The 26,298-nt window shown below is 44.7% G+C and overlaps 1 protein-coding gene across 1 annotated transcript in view; it reads right to left on the minus strand.

Moving 5' to 3' along the window:
* Positions 1 to 26,298, minus strand: part of gmds (GDP-mannose 4,6-dehydratase) — a gene marked incomplete in the record, with an annotated part of 237,298 nt that overhangs the window by 54,766 nt on the left and 156,234 nt on the right. Inside the window, 1 exon segment of the mRNA XM_031785750.1 lies at positions 3,177 to 3,295. Within this exon segment, the coding sequence (XP_031641610.1) occupies positions 3,177 to 3,295 (119 nt within the window).

Consider the following 26,298-nt stretch of genomic DNA (forward strand, 5'->3'; position numbering starts at 1 on the left):
GACAAAGAGAGAGGAATGGAGGGAGAGAAACAGGAATGGAGGGACACGAAGAGGAATGGAGGGAGACCAAAGAGAGAGGAATGGAGGGACAGAAAGAGGAATGGAGGGAGACAAAGAGAGAGGAATGGAGGGACAGAAAGAGGAATGGAGGGAGACAAAGAGAGAGGAATGGAGGGAGAGAGAGAAACAGGAATGGAGGGAGAGAAAGAGGACTGGAGGGAGAGAAAAGAGAGGGGGGGAGACAAGAGAGAAGAATGGAGGGACAGAAGAGGAATGGAGGGAGACAAAGAGAGAGAGGCATGGAGGGACAGAAAGAGGAATGGCAGGGAGACAAAGAGAGGGGGAGGAATGGAGGGAGAGAAAGAGAGGGGGGAGGAATGGAGGGAGAGAAAGAGAGAGGAATAGAGGGACAGAAAGAGGAATGGAGGGAGACAAAGAGAGAGGGGAATGGAAGGAGACAAAGAGAGAGGAATGGGGGGAGACAAAGGGAGAGAGGAATGGAGGGAGAGAAAGAGAGGGGGAGGAATGGAGGGAGAGAAAGAGAGGGGGAGAATGGAGGAGAGAAAGAGGAATGGAGAGAGAGACAAGGAGGGGGAGGAATGGAGGGAGAGAAAGAGAGGGGGAGGAATGGAGGGAGAGAAAGAGAGGGGAGGAATGGAGGGAGACAAAGATAGGGGGAGGAATGGAGGGAGAGAAAGAGAGGGGGAGGAATGGAGGGAGACAAAGAGAGAGGGAGGAATGGAGGAAGAGAAAGAGAGGGGGAGGAATGGAGGGAGAGAAAGAGAGGGGAGGATGGAGGGAGAGAAAAGAGAGGGGAGGAATGGAGGGAGAGAAAGAGAGGGGGGGAATGGAGGGAGAGAAAGAGAGGGGGAGGAATGGAGGGAGACAAAGAGAGGGGGAGGAATGGAGGGAGACAAAGAGGAGGGGGAGGAATGGAGGGAAGACAAAGAGAGGGGGAGGAATGGAGGGAGACAAAGAGAGGGGGAGGAATGGAGGGAGACAAAGAGAGGGGAGGAATGGAGGGAGAGAAAGAGAGGGGAGGAATGGAGGGAGAGAAAGAGAGAGGGATGGAGGGACAGAAGAGGAATGGAGGGAGAGAAAGAGAGCGGGAGGAATGGAGGGAGAGAAAGAGAGAGGGAGGAATGGAGGGAGACAAAGAGAGAGGGGAATGGAGGGACAGAAAGAGGAATGGAGGGAGACAAAGAGAGAGGGGAATGGAAGGAGACAAGAGAGAGGAATGGGGGGGAGACCAAAGGGAGAGAGGAATGGAGGGAGAGGAAAGAGAGGGGGAGGAATGGAGAGAGACAAAGAGAGGGGGAGGAATGGAGGGAGAGAAAGAGGAATGGAGAGAGACAAAGAGCGGGGGAGGAATGGAGGGAGAGAAAGAGAGGGGGAGGAATGGAGGGAGACAAAAAGAGAGGGGGAGGAATGGAGGGAGACAAAGAGGGGGGAGGAATGGAGGGAGACAAAGAGAGGGGGAGGAATGGAGGGAGAGAAAGAGAGGGGGAATGAATGGAGGGAGAGAAAGAGAGGGGGATGAATGGAGGGAGAGAAAGAGAGGGGGAGGAATGGAGGGAGAGAAAGAGAGGGGAGAGGAATGGAGGGAGACAAAGAGAGGGGGGAGGAATGGAGGGAGAGAAAGAGAGGGGAGGAATGGAGGGAGGAGAAAGAGAGGGGGAGGAATGGCGGGAGAGAAGAAAGAGAGGGGAGGAATGGAGGGAGAGAAAGAGATGGGGAGGAATGGAGGAATGGAGGGAGAGAAAGAGGGGGGAGGAATGGAGGGAGACAAAGAGAGAGGAATGGAGGGATACAAAGAGAGAGGAATGGAGGACAGAAAGAGGAATGGAGGGACAGAAAGAGGAATGGAGGGAGAGAAAGAGGAATGGAGGGAGAGAAAGAGGAATGGAGGGAGACAAAGAGAGAGGAATGGAGGGACAGAAAGAGGAATGGAGGGAGAGAAAGAGAGAGAGAGGAATGGAGGGACAGAAAGAGGAATGGAGGGAGACAAAGAGAGAGGAATGGAGGGACAGAAAGAGGAATGGAGGGAGACAAGAGAGAGGAATGGAGGGAGACAAAGAGAGGAATGGAGGGAGAGAAACAGGAATGGAGGGAGAGAAAGAGGAATGGAGGGAGAGAAAGAGGGGGGGGAGACAAAGAGAGAGGAATGGAGGGACAGAAAGAGGAATGGAGGGAGACAAAGAGAGAGGAATGGAGGGAGACAAAGAGAGAGGAATGGAGGGACAGAAAGAGGAATGGAGGAGACAAAGAGAGAGGAATGGAGGGACATAAAGAGGAATGAAGGGAGAGAAAGAGAGAGAGGAATTGAGGGACAGAAACAGGAATGGAGGGAGAGAAAGAGAGAGAGGAATGGAGGGACAGAAAGAGAAATGGAGGGAGAGAAAGAGAGAGAGTGAGAGAGAAAGGGAGATGTTCATCAGTAAATTGAGTGAAGGGCAACTCATAAACCACAGCTGTCCTGGGGTCTACCTCTTCTTCGCCCTCTATAGATTTTCCTTCCTTTCGGTGTCTGTAGCAGACAAAACATGTCACTGACATCTGTCTGAATGACCAGCCTGTACTACAACATCTCTGTCTGAATGACCAGCCTGTACTACAACATCTCTGTCTGAATGACCAGCCTTTACTACAACATCTCTGTCTGAATGATCTACCTGTACTACAACATCTCTGTCTGAATGATCTACCTGTACTACAACATCTCTGTCTGAATGATCTACCTGTACTACAACACTCTCGTCTGAATGATCTAATCCTGTACTACAACATCTCTGTCTGAATGATCTACCTGTACTACAACATCTCTGTCTGAATGATCTACCTGTACTACAACATCTCTGTCTGAATGATCTACCTGTACTACAACATCTCTGTCTGAATGATCTACCTGTACTACAACATCTCTGTCTGAATGATCTGCCTGTACTACAACATCTCTGTCTGAATGATCTGTCTGTACTACAACATCTCTGTCTGAATGATCTGTCTGTACTACAACATCTCTGTAAGAATGATCTGCCTGTACTACAACATCTCTGTCTGAATGATCTGCCTGTACTACATCATCTCTGTCTGAATGATCTACCTGTACTACATCTCTGTAAGAATGATCTGTCTGTACTACAACATCTCTGTAAGAATGATCTGAATATACTCACACAATGGTCTTGCCCACATGTTTGAAGGACTTCTCCACAAACTCCCTGACACTATGGACCTCCCCCGTCGCTATGACAAGGTCCTCTGGCTCCTCCTGCTGAAGCATCAGCCACATAGCCTGAGAGAGAGAGAGAGAAAGAGAGAAAGAGTGAGAGAGAGATGGAGAGAGAGAGAGATGGAGAGAGAGAGAGAGATGGGGGAGAGAGAGAGAGATGGGAGAGAGAGAGAGGAGAGAGAGAGAGGAGAGAGAGAGAGAGAGAGAGAGAGAGAGGGAGAGAGATGGAGATGGGGAGAGAGAGAGATAGGGAGAGAGAGATAGAGAGGGGGAGGGAGAGAGAGATAGAGAGAAAGGGAAGAGAGAAAGAGAAAGAGAGAGAGATGGAGAGAGAGGGAGGAGAGGTTAAACAAATCACTGCTAGATCAGAGACAAACAGAGAGTGACACGTGATTGGTCACACAGATTGGAGTAGAACCAACATGTTCCTGTATCTGACAGAAAGGAAGTGAACCTGTGACCTCAGAGAGGGGCGTCCGCACCAACCATACCTCTGTCCTGACGTCACTGCAAAGGCTCATGGGGCACGTACCGTGGGAAAGGAGGAGAGAGAGCTCCCAGAGGCCCTTTGCACTGGCACACACACTCTCACATAGTATTTTATCATTCAAACACACTTTCGCATAGTATTCTAATTGTCTTACACACACGCACAACGCTTGCATAGTATTTATTTTTATGTTCACAGACAGACAGACAGACAGACTCCCATATAATGTTCACTTTCAAACAGACCTACTTTCTGAGATGATGTTGCTCTACAGGGATAAAAACAGTAAGATCAACAATCTTGACTTGTTGTTGTGTCAGACTTGATCTCCAAGCCCTGATCTGGTCCATACAGAGCACAATTATTATTAGTCTATATCTCCCAGATGAAAGCTGATAGTCCTGGGTCTGAGCTGCACTATATTAAACAGTCAGAAGTGCATCCCAAATGGCACTCTATTCCCTTTATAGTGAACTATTTTTGACCAGGGCCTATGGGTAGTAGTGCACTATAAAGGGAATAGGGTGCCATTTGAGAGACAGTCAGAGACGGTCTATACAGATGATGATTCCATAATATTTATGGTGAACTTGAGCCAAGAGGTCAGATCAGTTGACCCCTAACACGTCCACCCTGATTACAGGGAGGGAGAAACACACACACACACGCAAAATATGCACACACGGACGGACTGATGTATTCACACACACCCTTCAGAAATTCAGTGAGATTCCTCTGATTCCTGATGCTTAGAGCTGAATTCCAGACGGTAGACTAGGTACTGTAGGTGTGTGTGTGTGAGTGGCTGGAGTTGGCTGGTGTGGGTCCAGATTCCTACTTAGCTGACTAACACTCCTGCATCTCTCTGTTTCTCCTCTCAACACTGCTCTCTGAAGAGCACATCAGCATGCTTTATGGGCTGTAGCTGTGTGTGTGTGTGTGTGTGTGTGTGTGTGTGTGTGTGTGTGTGTGTGTGTGTGTGTGTGTGTGTGTGTGTGTGTGTGTGTGTGTGTGTGTGTGTGTGTGTGTGTAATAAGCCCATCAGCACGTTTAATGCGGTGCAGTTGGACACAGCAGCAGTTGGCCATCTCGCTCCACACATTTGATCTCTTCTCCCTCTGCTCAAATTCTCACACCGTGTATAAATCACTACCAGAATGAGATAACAGACCATCACTACCAGAATGAGATAACAGACCATCACTACCAGAATGAGATAACAGACCGCCACACCGTGTATAAATCACTACCAGAATGAGATAACAGACCATCACTACCAGAATGAGATAACAGACCACCACACTGTGTATAAACTACTACCAGAATGAGATAACAGACCACCACACTGTGTATAAATCACTACCAGAATGAGATAACAGACCGCCACACCATGTATAAATCACTACCAGAATGAGATAAGACCACCACACTGTGTATAAATCACTACCAGAATGAGATAACAGACCATCACTACCAGAATGAGATAACAGACCATCACACTGTGTATAAATCACTACCAGAATGAGATAACAGACCGCCACACCATGTATAAATCACTACCAGAATGAGATAACAGACCACCACACTGTGTATAAATCACTACCAGAATGAGATAACAGACCATCACTACCAGAATGAGATAACAGACCATCACTACCAGAATGAGATAACAGACCATCACTACCAGAATGAGATAACAGACTGCCACACCGTGTATAAATCACTACCAGAATGAGATAACAGACCACCACACTGTGTATAAATCACTACCAGAATGAGATAACAGACCACCACACTGTGTATAAATCACTACCAGAATGAGATAACAGACCACCACACTGTGTATAAATCACTACCAGAATGAGATAAGACCACCACACTGTGTATAAATCACTACCAGAATGAGATAACAGACCATCACTACCAGAATGAGATAACAGACCACCACACTGTGTATAAATCACTACCAGAATGAGATAACAGACCATCACTACCAGAATGAGATAACAGACCATCACACTGTGTATAAATCACTACCAGAATGAGATAACAGACCGCCACACCATGTATAAATCACTACCAGAATGAGATAACAGACCACCACACTGTGTATAAATCACTACCAGAATGAGATAACAGACCATCACTACCAGAATGAGATAACAGACCATCACTACCAGAATGAGATAACAGACCGCCACACCGTGTATAAATCACTACCAGAATGAGATAACAGACCACCACACGGTGTATAAATCACTACCAGAATGAGATAACAGACCACCACACTGTGTATAAATCACTACCAGAATGAGATAACAGACCACCACACTGTGTATAAATCACTACCAGAATGAGATAACAGACCATCACTACCAGAATGAGATAACAGACCATCACTACCTGAATGAGATAACAGACCATCACTACCAGAATGAGATAACAGACCACCACACTGTGTATAAATCACTACCAGAATGAGATAACAGACCACCACACGGTGTATAATCACTACCAGAATGAGATAACAGACCATCACTACCAGAATGAGATAACAGACCATCACTACCAGAATGAGATAACAGACCACCACACTGTGTATAAATCACTACCAGAATGAGATAACAGACCATCACTACCAGAATGAGATAACAGACCATCACTACCTGAATGAGATAACAGACCATCACTACCAAAATGAGATAACAGACCACCACACTGTGTATAAATCACTACCAGAATGAGATAACAGACCACCACACGGTGTATAAATCACTACCAGAATGAGATAACAGACCATCACTACCAGAATGAGATAACAGACCATCACTACCAGAATGAGATAACAGACCACCACACTGTGTATAAATCACTACCAGAATGAGATAACAGACCATCACTACCAGAATGAGATAACAGACCATCACACTGTGTATAAATCACTACCAGAATGAGATAACAGACCGCCACACCATGTATAAATCACTACCAGAATGAGATAACAGACAACCACACTGTGTATAAATCACTACCAGAATGAGATAACAGACCATCACTACCAGAATGAGATAACAGACCATCACTACCAGAATGAGATAACAGACCATCACTACCAGAATGAGATAACAGACCGCCACACCGTGTATAAATCACTACCAGAATGAGATAACAGACCACCACACTGTGTATAAATCACTACCAGAATGAGATAACAGACCAACACTGTGTATAAATCACTACCAGAATGAGATAACAGACCACCACACTGTGTATAAATCACTACCAGAATGAGATAACAGACCATCACTACCAGAATGAGATAACAGACCATCACTACCAGAATGAGATAACAGACCATCACTACCAGAATGAGATAACAGACCACCACACTGTGTATAAATCACTACCAGAATGAGATAACAGACCATCACTACCAGAATGAGATAACAGACCATCACTACCAGAATGAGATAACAGACCATCACTACCAGAATGAGATAACAGACCACCACACTGTGTATAAATCACTACCAGAATGAGATAACAGACCATCACTACCAGAATGAGATAACAGACCATCACTACCTGAATGAGATAACAGACCATCACTACCAGAATGAGATAACAGACCATCACTACCAGAATGAGATAACAGACCACCACACTGTGTATAAATCACTACCAGAATGAGATAACAGACCATCACTACCAGAATGAGATAACAGACCATCACTACCTGAATGAGATAAGACCATCACTACCAGAATGAGATAACAGACCATCACTACCAGAATGAGATAACAGACCATCACTACCAGAATGAGATAACAGACCACCACACTGTGTATAAATCACTACCAGAATGAGATAACAGACCATCACTACCAGAATGAGATAACAGACCATCACTACCTGAATGAGATAACAGACCATCACTACCAGAATGAGATAACAGACCACCACACTGTGTATAAATCACTACCAGAATGAGATAACAGACCGCCACACCGTGTATAAATCACTACCAGAATGAGATAACAGACCACCACACTGTGTATAAATCACTACCAGAATGAGATAACAGACCACCACACTGTGTATAAATCACTACCTGAATGAGATAACAGACCATCACTACCAGAATGAGATAACAGACCACCACACTGTGTATAAATCACTACCAGAATGAGATAACAGACCGCCACACCGTGTATAAATCACTACCAGAATGAGATAACAGACCACCACACTGTGTATAAATCACTACCAGAATGAGATAACAGACCACCACACTGTGTATAAATCACTACCAGAATGAGATAACAGACCACCACACTGTGTATAAATCACTACCAGAATGAGATAACAGACCATCACTACCAGAATGAGATAACAGACCACCACACTGTGTATAAATCACTACCAGAATGAGATAACAGACCACCACACTGTGTATAAATCACTACCAGAATGAGATAACAGACCATCACTACCAGAATGAGATAACAGACCACCACACTGTGTATAAATCACTACCAGAATGAGATAACAGACCACCACACTGTGTATAAATCACTACCAGAATGAGATAACAGACCATCACTACCAGAATGAGATAACAGACCACCACACTGTGTATAAATCACTACCAGAATGAGATAACAGACCATCACTACCAGAATGAGATAACAGACCACCACACTGTGTATAAATCACTACCAGAATGAGATAACAGACCACCACTACCAGAATGAGATAACAGACCATCACTACCAGAATGAGATAACAGACTGCCACACCATGTATAAATCACTACCAGAATGAGATAACAGACCATCACTACCAGAATGAGATAACAGACCATCACTACCAGAATGAGATAACAGACCATCACACTGTGTATAAATCACTACCAGAATGAGATAACAGACCGCCACACCATGTATAAATCACTACCAGAATGAGATAACAGACCATCACTACCTGAATGAGATAACAGACCATCACTACCAGAATGAGATAACAGACCACCACACTGTGTATAAATCACTACCAGAATGAGATAACAGACCACCACACGGTGTATAAATCACTACCAGAATGAGATAACAGACCATCACTACCAGAATGAGATAACAGACCATCACTACCAGAATGAGATAACAGACCACCACACTGTGTATAAATCACTACCAGAATGAGATAACAGACCATCACTACCAGAATGAGATAACAGACCATCACTACCTGAATGAGATAACAGACCATCACTACCAAAATGAGATAACAGACCACCACACTGTGTATAAATCACTACCAGAATGAGATAACAGACCACCACACGGTGTATAAATCACTACCAGAATGAGATAACAGACCATCACTACCAGAATGAGATAACAGACCATCACTACCAGAATGAGATAACAGACCACCACACTGTGTATAAATCACTACCAGAATGAGATAACAGACCATCACTACCAGAATGAGATAACAGACCATCACACTGTGTATAAATCACTACCAGAATGAGATAACAGACCGCCACACCATGTATAAATCACTACCAGAATGAGATAACAGACAACCACACTGTGTATAAATCACTACCAGAATGAGATAACAGACCATCACTACCAGAATGAGATAACAGACCATCACTACCAGAATGAGATAACAGACCATCACTACCAGAATGAGATAACAGACCGCCACACCGTGTATAAATCACTACCAGAATGAGATAACAGACCACCACACTGTGTATAAATCACTACCAGAATGAGATAACAGACCAACACTGTGTATAAATCACTACCAGAATGAGATAACAGACCACCACACTGTGTATAAATCACTACCAGAATGAGATAACAGACAATCACTACCAGAATGAGATAACAGACCATCACTACCAGAATGAGATAACAGACCATCACTACCAGAATGAGATAACAGACCACCACACTGTGTATAAATCACTACCAGAATGAGATAACAGACCATCACTACCAGAATGAGATAACAGACCATCACTACCAGAATGAGATAACAGACCATCACTACCAGAATGAGATAACAGACCACCACACTGTGTATAAATCACTACCAGAATGAGATAACAGACCATCACTACCAGAATGAGATAACAGACCATCACTACCTGAATGAGATAACAGACCATCACTACCAGAATGAGATAACAGACCATCACTACCAGAATGAGATAACAGACCACCACACTGTGTATAAATCACTACCAGAATGAGATAACAGACCATCACTACCAGAATGAGATAACAGACCATCACTACCTGAATGAGATAAGACCATCACTACCAGAATGAGATAACAGACCATCACTACCAGAATGAGATAACAGACCATCACTACCAGAATGAGATAACAGACCACCACACTGTGTATAAATCACTACCAGAATGAGATAACAGACCATCACTACCAGAATGAGATAACAGACCATCACTACCTGAATGAGATAACAGACCATCACTACCAGAATGAGATAACAGACCACCACACTGTGTATAAATCACTACCAGAATGAGATAACAGACCATCACTACCAGAATGAGATAACAGACCATCACTACCAGAATGAGATAACAGACCATCACTACCAGAATGAGATAACAGACCACCACACTGTGTATAAATCACTACCAGAATGAGATAACAGACCGCCACACCGTGTATAAATCACTACCAGAATGAGATAACAGACCACCACACTGTGTATAAATCACTACCAGAATGAGATAACAGACCACCACACTGTGTATAAATCACTACCTGAATGAGATAACAGACCATCACTACCAGAATGAGATAACAGACCACCACACTGTGTATAAATCACTACCAGAATGAGATAACAGACCGCCCACACCGTGTATAAATCACTACCAGAATGAGATAACAGACCACCACACTGTGTATAAATCACTACCAGAATGAGATAACAGACCACCACACTGTGTATAAATCACTACCAGAATGAGATAACAGACCACCACACTGTGTATAAATCACTACCAGAATGAGATAACAGACCATCACTACCAGAATGAGATAACAGACCACCACACTGTGTATAAATCACTACCAGAATGAGATAACAGACCACCACACTGTGTATAAATCACTACCAGAATGAGATAACAGACCACCACACTGTGTATAAATCACTACCAGAATGAGATAACAGACCATCACTACCAGAATGAGATAACAGACCACCACACTGTGTATAAATCACTACCAGAATGAGATAACAGACCACCACACTGTGTATAAATCACTACCAGAATGAGATAACAGACCATCACTACCAGAATGAGATAACAGACCACCACACTGTGTATAAATCACTACCAGAATGAGATAACAGACCATCACTACCAGAATGAGATAACAGACCACCACACTGTGTATAAATCACTACCAGAATGAGATAACAGACCACCACTACCAGAATGAGATAACAGACCATCACTACCAGAATGAGATAACAGACTGCCACACCATGTATAAATCACTACCAGAATGAGATAACAGACCATCACTACCAGAATGAGATAACAGACCATCACTACCAGAATGAGATAACAGACCATCACACTGTGTATAAATCACTACCAGAATGAGATAACAGACCGCCACACCATGTATAAATCACTACCAGAATGAGATAACAGACCACCACACTGTGTATAAATCACTACCAGAATGAGATAACAGACCATCACTACCAGAATGAGATAACAGACCATCACTACCAGAATGAGATAACAGACCATCACTACCAGAATGAGATAACAGACCGCCACACCGTGTATAAATCACTACCAGAATGAGATAACAGACCATCACTACCAGAATGAGATAACAGACCATCACTACCAGAATGAGATAACAGACCACCACACTGTGTATAAATCACTACCAGAATGAGATAACAGACCATCACTACCAGAATGAGATAACAGACCATCACTACCAGAATGAGATAACAGACCACCACACTGTGTATAAATCACTACCAGAATGAGATAACAGACCGCCACACCGTGTATAAATCACTACCAGAATGAGATAACAGACCACCACACTGTGTATAAATCACTACCAGAATGAGATAACAGACCACCACACTGTGTATAAATCACTACCAGAATGAGATAACAGACCATCACTACCAGAATGAGATAACAGACCATCACTACCTGAATGAGATAACAGACCATCACTACCAGAATGAGATAACAGACCACCACACTGTGTATAAATCACTACCAGAATGAGATAACAGACCACCACACGGTGTATAAATCACTACCAGAATGAGATAACAGACCATCACTACCAGAATGAGATAACAGACCATCACTACCAGAATGAGATAACAGACCACCACACTGTGTATAAATCACTACCAGAATGAGATAACAGACCATCACTACCAGAATGAGATAACAGACCATCACTACCTGAATGAGATAACAGACCATCACTACCAGAATGAGATAACAGACCATCACTACCTGAATGAGATAAGACCATCACTACCAGAATGAGATAACAGACCATCACTACCAGAATGAGATAACAGACCATCACTACCAGAATGAGATAACAGACCACCACACTGTGTATAAATCACTACCAGAATGAGATAACAGACCATCACTACCAGAATGAGATAACAGACCATCACTACCTGAATGAGATAACAGACCATCACTACCAGAATGAGATAACAGACCACCACACTGTGTATAAATCACTACCAGAATGAGATAACAGACCATCACTACCAGAATGAGATAACAGACCATCACTACCAGAATGAGATAACAGACCATCACTACCAGAATGAGATAACAGACCACCACACTGTGTATAAATCACTACCAGAATGAGATAACAGACCGCCACACCGTGTATAAATCACTACCAGAATGAGATAACAGACCACCACACTGTGTATAAATCACTACCAGAATGAGATAACAGACCACCACACTGTGTATAAATCACTACCTGAATGAGATAACAGACCATCACTACCAGAATGAGATAACAGACCACCACACTGTGTATAAATCACTACCAGAATGAGATAACAGACCGCCACACCGTGTATAAATCACTACCAGAATGAGATAACAGACCACCACACTGTGTATAAATCACTACCAGAATGAGATAACAGACCACCACACTGTGTATAAATCACTACCAGAATGAGATAACAGACCACCACACTGTGTATAAATCACTACCAGAATGAGATAACAGACCATCACTACCAGAATGAGATAACAGACCACCACACTGTGTATAAATCACTACCAGAATGAGATAACAGACCACCACACTGTGTATAAATCACTACCAGAATGAGATAACAGACCATCACTACCAGAATGAGATAACAGACCACCACACTGTGTATAAATCACTACCAGAATGAGATAACAGACCACCACACTGTGTATAAATCACTACCAGAATGAGATAACAGACCATCACTACCAGAATGAGATAACAGACCACCACACTGTGTATAAATCACTACCAGAATGAGATAACAGACCATCACTACCAGAATGAGATAACAGACCACCACACTGTGTATAAATCACTACCAGAATGAGATAACAGACCACCACTACCAGAATGAGATAACAGACCATCACTACCAGAATGAGATAACAGACTGCCACACCATGTATAAATCACTACCAGAATGAGATAACAGACCATCACTACCAGAATGAGATAACAGACCATCACTACCAGAATGAGATAACAGACCATCACACTGTGTATAAATCACTACCAGAATGAGATAACAGACCGCCACACCATGTATAAATCACTACCAGAATGAGATAACAGACCACCACACTGTGTATAAATCACTACCAGAATGAGATAACAGACCATCACTACCAGAATGAGATAACAGACCATCACTACCAGAATGAGATAACAGACCATCACTACCAGAATGAGATAACAGACCGCCACACCGTGTATAAATCACTACCAGAATGAGATAACAGACCATCACTACTAGAATGAGATAACAGACCATCACTACCAGAATGAGATAACAGACCACCACACTGTGTATAAATCACTACCAGAATGAGATAACAGACCATCACTACCAGAATGAGATAACAGACCATCACTACCAGAATGAGATAACAGACCATCACTACCAGAATGAGATAACAGACCACCACACTGTGTATAAATCACTACCAGAATGAGATAACAGACCGCCACACCGTGTATAAATCACTACCAGAATGAGATAACAGACCACCACACTGTGTATAAATCACTACCAGAATGAGATAACAGACCACCACACTGTGTATAAATCACTACCTGAATGAGATAACAGACCATCACTACCAGAATGAGATAACAGACCACCACACTGTGTATAAATCACTACCAGAATGAGATAACAGACCGCCACACCGTGTATAAATCACTACCAGAATGAGATAACAGACCACCACACTGTGTATAAATCACTACCAGAATGAGATAACAGACCACCACACTGTGTATAAATCACTTCCAGAATGAGATAACAGACCACCACACTGTGTATAAATCACTACCAGAATGAGATAACAGACCATCACACTGTGTATAAATCACTACCTGAATGAGATAACAGACCATCACTACCAGAATGAGATAACAGACCACCACACTGTGTATAAATCACTACCAGAATGAGATAACAGACCGCCACACCGTGTATAAATCACTACCAGAATGAGATAACAGACCACCACACTGTGTATAAATCACTACCGGAATGAGATAACAGACCACCACACTGTGTATAAATCACTACCAGAATGAGATAACAGACCACCACACTGTGTATAATCACTACCAGAATGAGATAACAGACCATCACTACCAGAATGAGATAACAGACCACCACACTGTGTATAAATCACTACCAGAATGAGATAACAGACCACCACACTGTGTATAAATCACTACCAGAATGAGATAACAGACCATCACTACCAGAATGAGATAACAGACCACCACACTGTGTATAAATCACTACCAGAATGAGATAACAGACCACCACACTGTGTATAAATCACTACCAGAATGAGATAACAGACCATCACTACCAGAATGAGATAACAGACCACCACACTGTGTATAAATCACTACCAGAATGAGATAACAGACCATCACTACCAGAATGAGATAACAGACCACCACACTGTGTATAAATCACTACCAGAATGAGATAACAGACCACCACTACCAGAATGAGATAACAGACCATCACTACCAGAATGAGATAACAGACTGCCACACCATGTATAAATCACTACCAGAATGAGATAACAGACCATCACTACCAGAATGAGATAACAGACCATCACTACCAGAATGAGATAACAGACCATCACACTGTGTATAAATCACTACCAGAATGAGATAACAGACCGCCACACCATGTATAAATCACTACCAGAATGAGATAACAGACCACCACACTGTGTATAAATCACTACCAGAATGAGATAACAGACCATCACTACCAGAATGAGATAACAGACCATCACTACCAGAATGAGATAACAGACCATCACTACCAGAATGAGATAACAGACCGCCACACCGTGTATAAATCACTACCAGAATGAGATAACAGACCATCACTACCAGAATGAGATAACAGACCATCACTACCAGAATGAGATAACAGACCGCCACACCGTGTATAAATCACTACCAGAATGAGATAACAGACCATCACTACCAGAATGAGATAACAGACCATCACTACCAGAATGAGATAACAGACCGCCACACCGTGTATAAATCACTACCAGAATGAGATAACAGCCACACATGCACTCACACCTGGAGAAGAGACTAAACCGTCTCTGTCTCGTATTAGATGCTCAGTCTCAATAAACCATTGCCGTTTCCCAGTAGTTCTCTCTCTCTCTCTCTCTCTCTCTCTCTCTCTGTGTGTGTGTGTGTGTGTGTGTGTGTGTGTGTGTGTGTGTCAGATGCCCCCTGTGAGGTGTGCATGCATGTGTGTGTAGGGAGGTGGGACGTTGAGTGTCAACACTGTCCCTCCTCAGCGGTGATGATGGAATGTTCATGACCCATAATTCCCCTGGGGTTCGGAGGCGGCTGTGTCTGGGGCACGTTTGGGGTCACCTGGCTACTGGGCTGATAGGTCCCCTGAGCCTAACTCCTGACCTCTCACCCTGTGACCCCTAATGGCCTTCCCAGACTGCCACACTAGAGACCAGCCAATCAGAGAATATCTGTGTATGATTGACAGACTGGTTAATCTATACATCAGGGTATGCTTCTGTCCAATTTCTCTGTTCTTCCGTGAACTGTGTGTGTGTGTGTGTGTGTGTGTGTGTGTGTGTGTGTGTGTGTGTGTGTGTGTGTGTGTGTGTGTGTGTGTGTGTGTGTGTGTAATGCACATTCATTGATTTCAGTGTTGAATGACTCAGACCCTTGTTTGATTGGGAATATCATCAGCAACAGGAAGCGAGTTCCTGACTAAGTCTGCCACATTTTAAGGAATCGGGACTGTGGCCAAATGACCAGAAATCTCCATCCTCATGTGGCTAGAATACATTATTATCACAGGAAAGACTAAAGTATCAAACACAGTGACATCAATGCAGTAATAGTTTTTTGATCATTTGACTGGTGGCTTATTTTGAATCCAAATGAAAGCGCTAATTCACAGTACTGTTCCTTCCCCTCTGGGCTCTATTGATAAATGTAGAACAGAGTGAACTGAATGTGTGTGATGATTATATGTGTGTGTCTGTGATGATGTACTTTGGGAATGAAGGTCAGTGTGTCTCTCAGCCAGAGAAAATGTTTACTACAGGAGTTGAGTGATGTGCTGTACCAGGATAAGTAATAAATATGCTAACGTGTACGCCTGCCTGCGTCTCCTTCCCCACTTCCTCCACCCCCCCTCTCTCAGGGTTGATGTGCATCATTAGCTGGCTGATAAACTGCTGTAAGGTTCACACAGAGCTCTCTTTCCTGTGCACATGACTTGACCATTCCCCGAACTCCACCTCCTCCCCTCTACACCCACCTTAGCTCTGGCCAAACCTCTACCCCTCAACCTCCACCCCTCTACACAAACCCTAGCTCTGGCCAAACCTCTACCCCTCAACCTCCACCCCTCTGCACTCACCCTAGCTCTGGCCAAACCTCTACCCCTCAACCTCCACCCCTCTACACCCACCCTAGCTCTGGCCAAACCTCTACCCCTCCACCCCTCTATACCTCCTCCCCTCTACACCCACCCTAGCTCTGGCCAAACCTCTACCCCTCCACCCCTCTATACCTCCTCCCCTCTACACCCACCCTAGCTCTGGCCAAACCTCTACCCCTCCACACCTCCTCCCCTCTACACCCACCCTAGCTCTGGCCAAACCTCTACCCCTCAACCTCCACCCCTCTACACCCACCCTAGCTCTGGCCAAACCTCTACCCCTCCACCCCTCTATACCTCCTCCCCTCTACACCCACCCTGGGTCTGGCCAAACCTCTACCCCTCCACCCCTCCTCCCCTCTACACCAACCCACCCACCCACCCACCCACCCACCCACCCACACACACACACCCACACCCACACACACCCACACCCACACACACACACACACACACACACACACACACACACACACAGCTGAAAGACTGCTAGACTCTCTCCCATCTCATAACACCAGTGTGGTGGAGAGAGATGCTGGCCTCTCTCCCATCTCATAACACCAGTGTGGTAGAGAGAGATGCTGGCCTCTCTCCCATCTCATAACACCAGTGTGGTGGAGAGAGATGCTGGCCTCTCTCCCATCTCATAACACCAGTGTGGTAGAGAGAGATGCTGGCCTCTCTCCCATCTCATAACACCAGTGTGGTGGAGAGAGATGCTGGCCTCTCTCCCATCTCATAACACCAGTATTCAGCCTTACTGCTGCCTAACTTTACTCTGCCAGAAAGTCATCTCACTCACAGTTACATCATCCACTAAGGGTCTGGGTTTCTGGAGAGTGTATCTATCACTTCACAACTGTGAAAATGGATCCTGTGCAAAGGAAGGCCTATATAACTTTATAATCTACCTGAAACCGTATAGAGTTTGTATTATTATTGAGACATTGACTTCAAACCTATCCGTTTTGTGATAAATAATCCATATTTACATACATTTGTCATGAAGGAATATGGTCCCAGGGCCTTACATTTCCTTTCCCAGAGCACTAGGTACCAATAAAGTTATTTTGAAAAGTCTTGGATCATAACAGATGCAGCCCCAGCCTGCCAGCTCCACCCCTAACTACTGATAGGAGACTAAGATTAAAGACTTAACTTTACAAAATCACTCATACTGACACACGCACGCGCACTCACGCACGCACGCACGCGCACTCACACACACACACACACACACACACACACACACACACACACACACACACACACACACACACACACACACACACACACACACACACACACACACACACACACACACACACACACACACACACACACACACTCTTACCAACGTTGCCAGCTAAAAGCATGTTCTAGCTCAAGCCTAATGGACGTCATACGTTACTGTTATCAGCACGAACCTGCGGACCGACATCCATCATGGCAACCGTTTCCTGGATACGCCTGCAATCAGCGGCCGCCATCTTGTACCCAGATTAGGCAAATAGTATTAAAATTACAGCTACAAAATGGAGTCATGGAGCCAGGGCCTCAATAGCTGAAATATCATATGACCCAGGCCTGATAACCTCCTCCTAGTATACTGTAGAGAAACACTGTGCTGCTCTCTTTACCCCCCCCCCCCCCCCCCCAGCAGGCATAAGTCATATGTGAGTAGGAAGGGGGTTAAGACCTCATATTCTACCTAAGTCAGGGCACTTTACATGCTGTACAGAAATGTATCCTGCATCAATCATTGCTGCTTTCCCATATATTTCCAGCACAAGAGGCAGTCCCTATATAGTATGCTCACTAACTCTCTAGGTCCTGAATCCAAACCGGTCTGGAACCAGATTCTCTGCTGAATGGAGTGAGTCATGACTGCAATTAGCAGCTGTCAATCAAGCGTTTTCACACAGGCCCACACATAGCCTGGGACCAGAGTTGTTTGTGCAGTCTGGCCAACTCCTATGATTGCTGGTGTGACAATGACCATAGGAATTGGCAAGACAGCACAAAGAGATCTGGGACCAGGCTAAGGTGAACCAGGGTGAAGTGATACACTAGGGCTGGGAGAGAGGAGTAGACTGGTCCAGTCTTGGCAGGACAATGTGTTCTCAGTGACATACAGGTATTGAAAAGATGAGCATATTTGGCACAAAGAGTCAATAAAGATGGGATAAGGAGTAAGTGCTGCGTTTCTGATGTGCGTGAGTGAGTGAGTGTGCATGTGTGAGTGAGTGAGTGAGTGAGTGAGTGAGTGTGCATGCGTGAGTGAGTGAGTGTGCGTGCGTGCGTGAGTGAGTGTGCATGCGTGAGTGAGTGTGCGTGCGTGAGTGTGCATGCGTGAGTGAGTGAGTGAGTGTGCATGCGTGAGTGAGTGAGTGATCCAACTGAAGAATAGAGTGGAGCGGACATGTCCGACAGTTGTTCTTTGTCTGGTGGTTCTTCCCGTGCTCAACTAGCTGGATTAAAAACAGTGATACACACACAAACCACACAAACCACACACCCACCCTACTCACTCACTCACTCACTCACTCACTCACTCACTCAGTACAGTTGTCATCCTAAGGGCTGTGTCAGGTGAGCTTGTAACCATGTAGATATGCAAAGCACCTGGAGAAATTCAGAGCTTTAATAAACATCCATACAATAGATCATTATAAAGGACAAAGCAACGGATTTTATGATGACTTGGCCACCCTGCCTAGCCACTACATGACTACTAAGTCATGTCATATTTATATATTTAGTCCTAGTCCTAACAGAGTCATTTAAAATGGTTTAAAAACATGTTAGGCAGTGTTTAGCCAGTGAGACACAGAGCCCACTCTCTATACCTGCACCGCTCTGATTCAACATTTCAGTTGAATGCATTCAGTTGTACAGCTGACTAGGTATCCCCCCTTCCCTTCATGTATACACCATGTCATTTATCGTGTATGGAAAAGTCAGGAACCCCTTTGAGGGCAAATTCTACCATCAAATAGATATGCTGATATTCCAAGAATTCCTCATATTTGGTATAGGTTCCACTCCCTCAGGTGGGTTCTATTTCCCAGAAAGCTCAGTCATACATGTATAGCCACTCTGATGTATTGCCTCTATAGAACATAGTCCATACCATGATCCACCATAAGCACTGATCAGGTCTAAACACCATCATTGACTGTTCTTTAATAATAATTATATAGCTTTTCAAACCAGACAGTCAGAGATAGGTTACTTTGAACAATTCTGATTGAGGGCAAAAGACAGGAGACAGAGAGGAGAAAGACTGGAGAGAGACCGGAGAGAAAGACAGGAGAGAGAGGAGAAAGACTGGAGAGAGACCGGAGAGAAAGACATGAGAGAGAGGAGAAAGACAGGAGGGAGACTGGAGAGAAAGACAGGAGAGAGAGGAGAAAGACTGGAGAGAGACTGGAGAGAAAGACAGGAGAGAGAGGAGAAAGACTGGAGAGAGACTGGAGACAAAGACAGGAAAGAGAGGAGAAAGACTGGAGAGAGACCGGAGAGAAAGACAGGAAAGAGACCGGAGAGAAAGACTGGAGAGAGACCGGAGAGAAAGACAGGAAAGAGACCGGAGAGAAAGACTGGAGAGAGACCGGAGAGAAAGACAGGAAAGAGACCAGAGAGAAAGACAGGAGAGAGAGGAGAAAGACTGGAGAGAGACCGGAGAGAAAGACTGGAGAAAGACCAGAGAGAAAGACAGGAGAGAGGAGAAAGACTGGAGAGAGACCGGAGAGAAAGACAGGAGAGAGAAGAGAAAGACTGGAGAGAGAAGGAGAAAGACTGGAGAGAGACCGGAGAGAAAGACAGGAGAGAGAGGAGAAAGACTGGAGAGAGACCGGAGAGAAAGACTGGAGAAAGACCGGAGAGAAAGACAGGAGAGAGGAGAAAGACTGGAGAGAGACCGGAGAGAAAGACAGGAGAGAGAAGAGAAAGACTGGAGAGAGACCGGAGAGAAAGACAGGAGAGAGAAGAGAAAGACTGGAGAGAGACCAGAGAGAAAGACAGGAGAGAGAGGAGAAAGACTGGAGAGAGACCGGAGAGAAAGACAGGAGAGAGAAGAGAAACACTGGAGAGAGAGGAGAAAGACTGGAGAGAGACTGGAGAGAAAGACAGGAAAGAGACCGGAGAGAAAGACAGGAGAGAGAGGAGAAAGACTGGAGAGAGACCGGAGAGAAAGACAGGAGAGAGAGGAGAAAGACTGGAGAGAGACCGGAGAGAAAGACATGAGAGAGAGGAGAAAGACAGGAGGGAGACTGGAGAGAAAGACAGGAGAGAGAGGAGAAAGACTGGAGAGAGACTGGAGAGAAAGACAGGAGAGAGAGGAGAAAGACTGGAGAGAGACCGGACAGAAAGACAGGAGAGAGAGGAGAAAGACATTCTCTCACTACGTTCCCCCATTGAGTAAAAAAAACTTCTGATTCCAGGAGGACCATGAGCTGTTGCTATCGATAAGGTGTTAGAGTCATCTTTTTCACCTCGAATAGAAGTAGAGGGACTTTTTTCAGAGGTTGCTTGTTGTGAGCACTGAGGGAACTTTATGCACTTGGCCAGATGATTCTGTATCTTTGTTGCAATTTTCAAATATGATTTTGCACAGTATTAGCAAATGTACACAGCTTTTCATTCTACATTAGCTGCAGTGAAATGTCTCCACACATCAGATAGTGCCCATGGCATTTTCCTGTAAAGGTTAGAAAATAATTGTAAAAAAAAATATATATACCGTGCTTCTACACCTGCATTGCTTGCTGTTTGGGGTTTTAGGCTGGGTTTCTGTACAGCACTTTGACATATCAGCTGATGTAAGAATAGTTATATAAATACATTTGATTTGAAATACAATTCCATGTACAGATAAATAGTTAAGTAGTTAGATAAAACAACTCCTTTGTAAGATACATGTTTTCAAATGAAACATGTATGGAAACAGGTGAATTAAGACTCCTCAGTTAGCAGGCTCAAGCTAGCTAAAACCCACTTGGTAGCAAAAACGAATTAGCAGAAATTGTTAACAAGTTAGAAATGATTTAAACACACTTTGCTGTAGGCTACTATTTACTAGTTAACACAAAATCATGCATGTCATGTAAAATATATTCACCCCACCCAGTATTGTAATCAAAACCAGAAAGCATGTAGTCCTTAGCTCAGACAGTGTAGTAGTGTGGGCTCAGTAGCATCTCATTAGTGTGCAAGATCTTGAGAATCATCTGTACATGTGATGGAAGAATGCACTGTGCTTGCAGAGGGTTGCAATTCCATCAATTTGGGGATAGTTTAACCAAAATATGCCACAAGACCTAGAATTGCCTTTTGTGTATCCCACAAAAATGGTTCACTAACTTATTTGATGAATTTAAGCAAAATCCCTCAAAATTCCCCTTAACTTCCCATGAAAATGTCTGAAATTAACAGAAAAATTCAAACCCTTTGCAAACCCTAAATATGACATTTGAATGCCTTTATTCTTTTGGAACTTCTGTGAGTGTAATGTTTACTGTTCATTTTTACTGTTTATTTAACATTTGTTAATTATCTACGTCACTTGCTTTGGCAATGTTAACTCAACTATTATTCTGACATTTCACACATTCTTAAAATAAAGTGGTGATCCTAACTGAACTAAGACAGGGAATTTTACTAGAATTAAATGTCAGGAATTGTGAAAAACTGAGTTTAAACGTATTTGGCTAAGGTGTTTGTAGACTTCCGACCTCAACTGTATGTACCATTATTATTACTTCTTAAATGAACTGTATTGCATCACCCTCATTGCATTGCACTGTATTTATGAATAGTAGTACTACTGTACTACTGTACTACTATACTGCTTTGGCAATATCTACAAATTGTATTTCATACCAATAAAGCAATCTGAATCTGAATTTGACGAGAGAGAGAGACAGGAGAGAGAGCAAGATAGACAGGAGAAAGAGAGAGGAGAGAGACAGTAATGAGAGCGACAGGGGAGAGAGAGACATAGGAGACACAGAAGAGACACAGGAGAGAGACAGGAAAGAGAGAGATGTGAAAGAGAGACTAGAGAGACAGGGGAGAGTCATAGGAGATGCACAGGAGAGAGATCGACAGGAAAGAGAGAGACGGGAAAGAGAGAGACATAGGAGACACACAGAAGAGATACAGGAGAGAGAGCGACAGGAAAGAGAGAGACGGGAAAGAGAGAGACTGGAAAGAGAGTGAGGAGAGAGACGGGAGAGACATAGGAGACACACAGAAGAGATACAGGAGAGAGAGCGACAGGAAAGAGAGAGATGGGAAAGAGAGAGACAGGAAAGAGTGTGAGGAGAGAGACGGGAGAGACATAGGAGACACACGGAAGAGATACAGGAGAGAGAGCGACAGGAAAGAGAGAGATGGGAAAGAGAGTGAGGAGAGAGACGGGAGAGACATAGGAGACACAGGAGAGAGAGAGACGGGAAAGAGAGAGACGGGAAAGAGAGAGACAGGAAAGAGAGAGACAGGAAAGAGAGATCCCTCCATCCCAGCCTCATGCTCTCTCATCCCTCCATCCCAGCCCCATGCTCTCTCATCCCTCCATCCCAGCCTCATGCTCTCTCATCCCTCCATCCCAGCCCCATGCTCTCTCATCCCTCCATCCCAGCCCCATGCTCTCTCATCCCTCCATCCCAGCCTCATGCTCTTTCATCCCTCCATCCCAGCCTCATGCTCTCTCATCCCTCCATCCAAGCCCCATGCTCTCTCATCCCTCAATCCCAGCCCCATGCTCTCTCATCCCTCCATCCCAGCCCCATGCTCTCTCATCCCTCCATCCCAGCCCCATGCTCTCTCATCCCTCCATCCCAGCCCCATGCTCTCTCATCATCCCTCCATCCCAGCCCCATGCTCTCTCATCCCTCCATCCAAGCCCCATGCTCTCTCATCCCTCAATCCCAGCCCCATGCTCTCTCATCCCTCCATCCCATTCCCTTCCCCCTCCTCTCTCTTTGTCCCTCAGTGCAGGCACGGCCAGGGTGAGGAGTGAGTCAGTGAGGACTGGCAGCGCTGTGAACATGCTGAACCTGACTAGAGCCTTAATCTAGACCAGACAGTCCTGGGACAATCCAAACCATGACTTAGAGAAAACTATGACTTCCAGCTAATTATGACTTACAAGAGAGAGAGAGCGAGAGAGAGAGAGAGAGAGAGAGAGAGAGAGAGAGAGCGAGAGAGAGAGAGAGAGAGAGAGAGAGAGAAAAAGAGAGAGAGAGACACACACACACTAAGTTAACTTTCCCAGGCCCCATCTAAAAGGTGCACATTTCATCCAGATGGCTGCTATGGAGCAGTGATTTTTAGCAGGACTTTTCTTTTCTATTTTTTTGACTGAACCTCTATTTTTAGTGAGCACTGGAAGTATTTACCCTCCCCACTCTCCTCCTCTTTCTCTCCTCCTCTTTCTCTCCTCCCTCTTTCTCTCCTCCTCTTTCTCTCCTCCTCTTTCTCCCCTCCTCTTTCTCTCCTCCTCTTTCTCTCCTCCTCTTTCTCTCCTCCTCCTCTTTCTCTCCTCCTCTTTCTCTCCTCCTCTTTCTCTCCTCCTCTTTCTCTCCTCCTCTTTCTCTCCTCCCTCTTTCTCCTCCTCCCTCTTTCTCCTCCTCTTCTGTCGTGTTTTGACCAAAACAACAAGACTGCAGCATTTTTCCTTGTCAGATACAGACTGTCTGGACATCAGAGAGAGAGCAGAGAGACAGGGCTATATTTACACACTGACCTCACCCTGTACACACGCACACACACCCTCTCAGGGATGAAGCAGGCTCACAGATTACCACTTCTCCGTTTTGTTTGGTCGACTGTGACCGCTGTTGGCTGTTCCTAGCGGTTGTCGTTGGCAGCGGTTGAACCGTGAACACCCGTTCAGTGAAAAATCCACGGTTCCGGTTCTCCAGTGATAGAGAGGAAACCGAGACAGAGGGAACCGAGACAGAGGGAACCAAGACAGAGGGAACCAAGACAGAGGGAACTGAGACAGAGGGAACCGAGACTGATGGAACAGAGAGTGAAGGAACTGAGACTGAGGGAACTGAAACAGAGGGAACAGAGACTGAGGGAACTGAGACTGAGGGAACCGAGACTGAGGGAACCGAGACTGAGGGAACAGAGACTGAGGGAACCGAGACTGAGGGAACAGAGATTGAGGGAACCGAGACTGAGGGAACAGAGACTGAGGGAACAGAGACTGAGGGAACCGAGACTGAGGGAACAGAGACTGAGGGAACCGAGACTGAGGGAACTGAGACACGCTGATAGACTTCAACTGTTAATCCAAACGCCACAGACTGAGGTGGAATTGGACAGAAACACGATAGACACTCAAAATGCCATTTTAGTTCCTTTCCTTCTAAAACACGGGAGTACACAAATACAACACACACAAACACAGCCTTTCCCCTGACACCAGAGCCATGGCAATACATCACATTCCATTAACTAAGCCATTAACCAGGCTGGGCCTCCACTCATCCAGGCTCTGATATAACTACAGTATGACATGTACATCTAAACATAGCTATATATATATATATACACACACACACAGACACACACACACACACTGAATTTGACCTCTTGCTCTGAACAGTTAGCCATCAGTAAATAGTATTTCCATGTTTTCATCAGGGCTCTATAAAGACATTGACTATTTAAGACCTAAACATACACTCCAACCCAGACACACACACGCACAAGCATGTGCGCACACACATAAACACACAAAATGATCCCTGCTCAATGTAATGTGGACAGAACTGCTGTTCTTCAAGGGCTAGCGATAGCTACATTTTTACACAGTGAGAACATGGGAAACACATTTCTCAAAGGAGCCCTCTCATACAATGTGGGTGTGTGACCATTTTTGGGAGGACTGGAATACACACAGTCTCACAAGCACACACACACTCTAGATAGTTGAATATAGTAGCTATAGGCTAATCTCTCATGGCGTGGATTATGAATAGGCAGTGTATGGGGGCTAGAGAGGATGTGAAGTGTGTTGAAAATAAACATTACACACATACACACACACACTGACTGACTGTCTGATAGAGTCAGTAGTTATGGCCAGTGGTGTGGTGGTGGAGAGTGTTGCAGCGCGGACTGAAGCTTCGCCACAAAACTCTTCATTTATTTCATCTTCTTTGAGGCGAGAAAGGAGAGGTGGAGAGGAGAGGTGGAGAGGAGAGGGGGGAGAGGAGAGGGGGAGAGGAGAGGTGGAGAGGAGAGGGGGAGAGGAGCGGGAGAGGG

The sequence above is a fragment of the Oncorhynchus kisutch genome, linkage group LG13 (assembly GCF_002021735.2).
Source record: "Oncorhynchus kisutch isolate 150728-3 linkage group LG13, Okis_V2, whole genome shotgun sequence".
In the NCBI taxonomy this organism is placed as follows: Eukaryota; Metazoa; Chordata; class Actinopteri; order Salmoniformes; family Salmonidae; genus Oncorhynchus; species Oncorhynchus kisutch.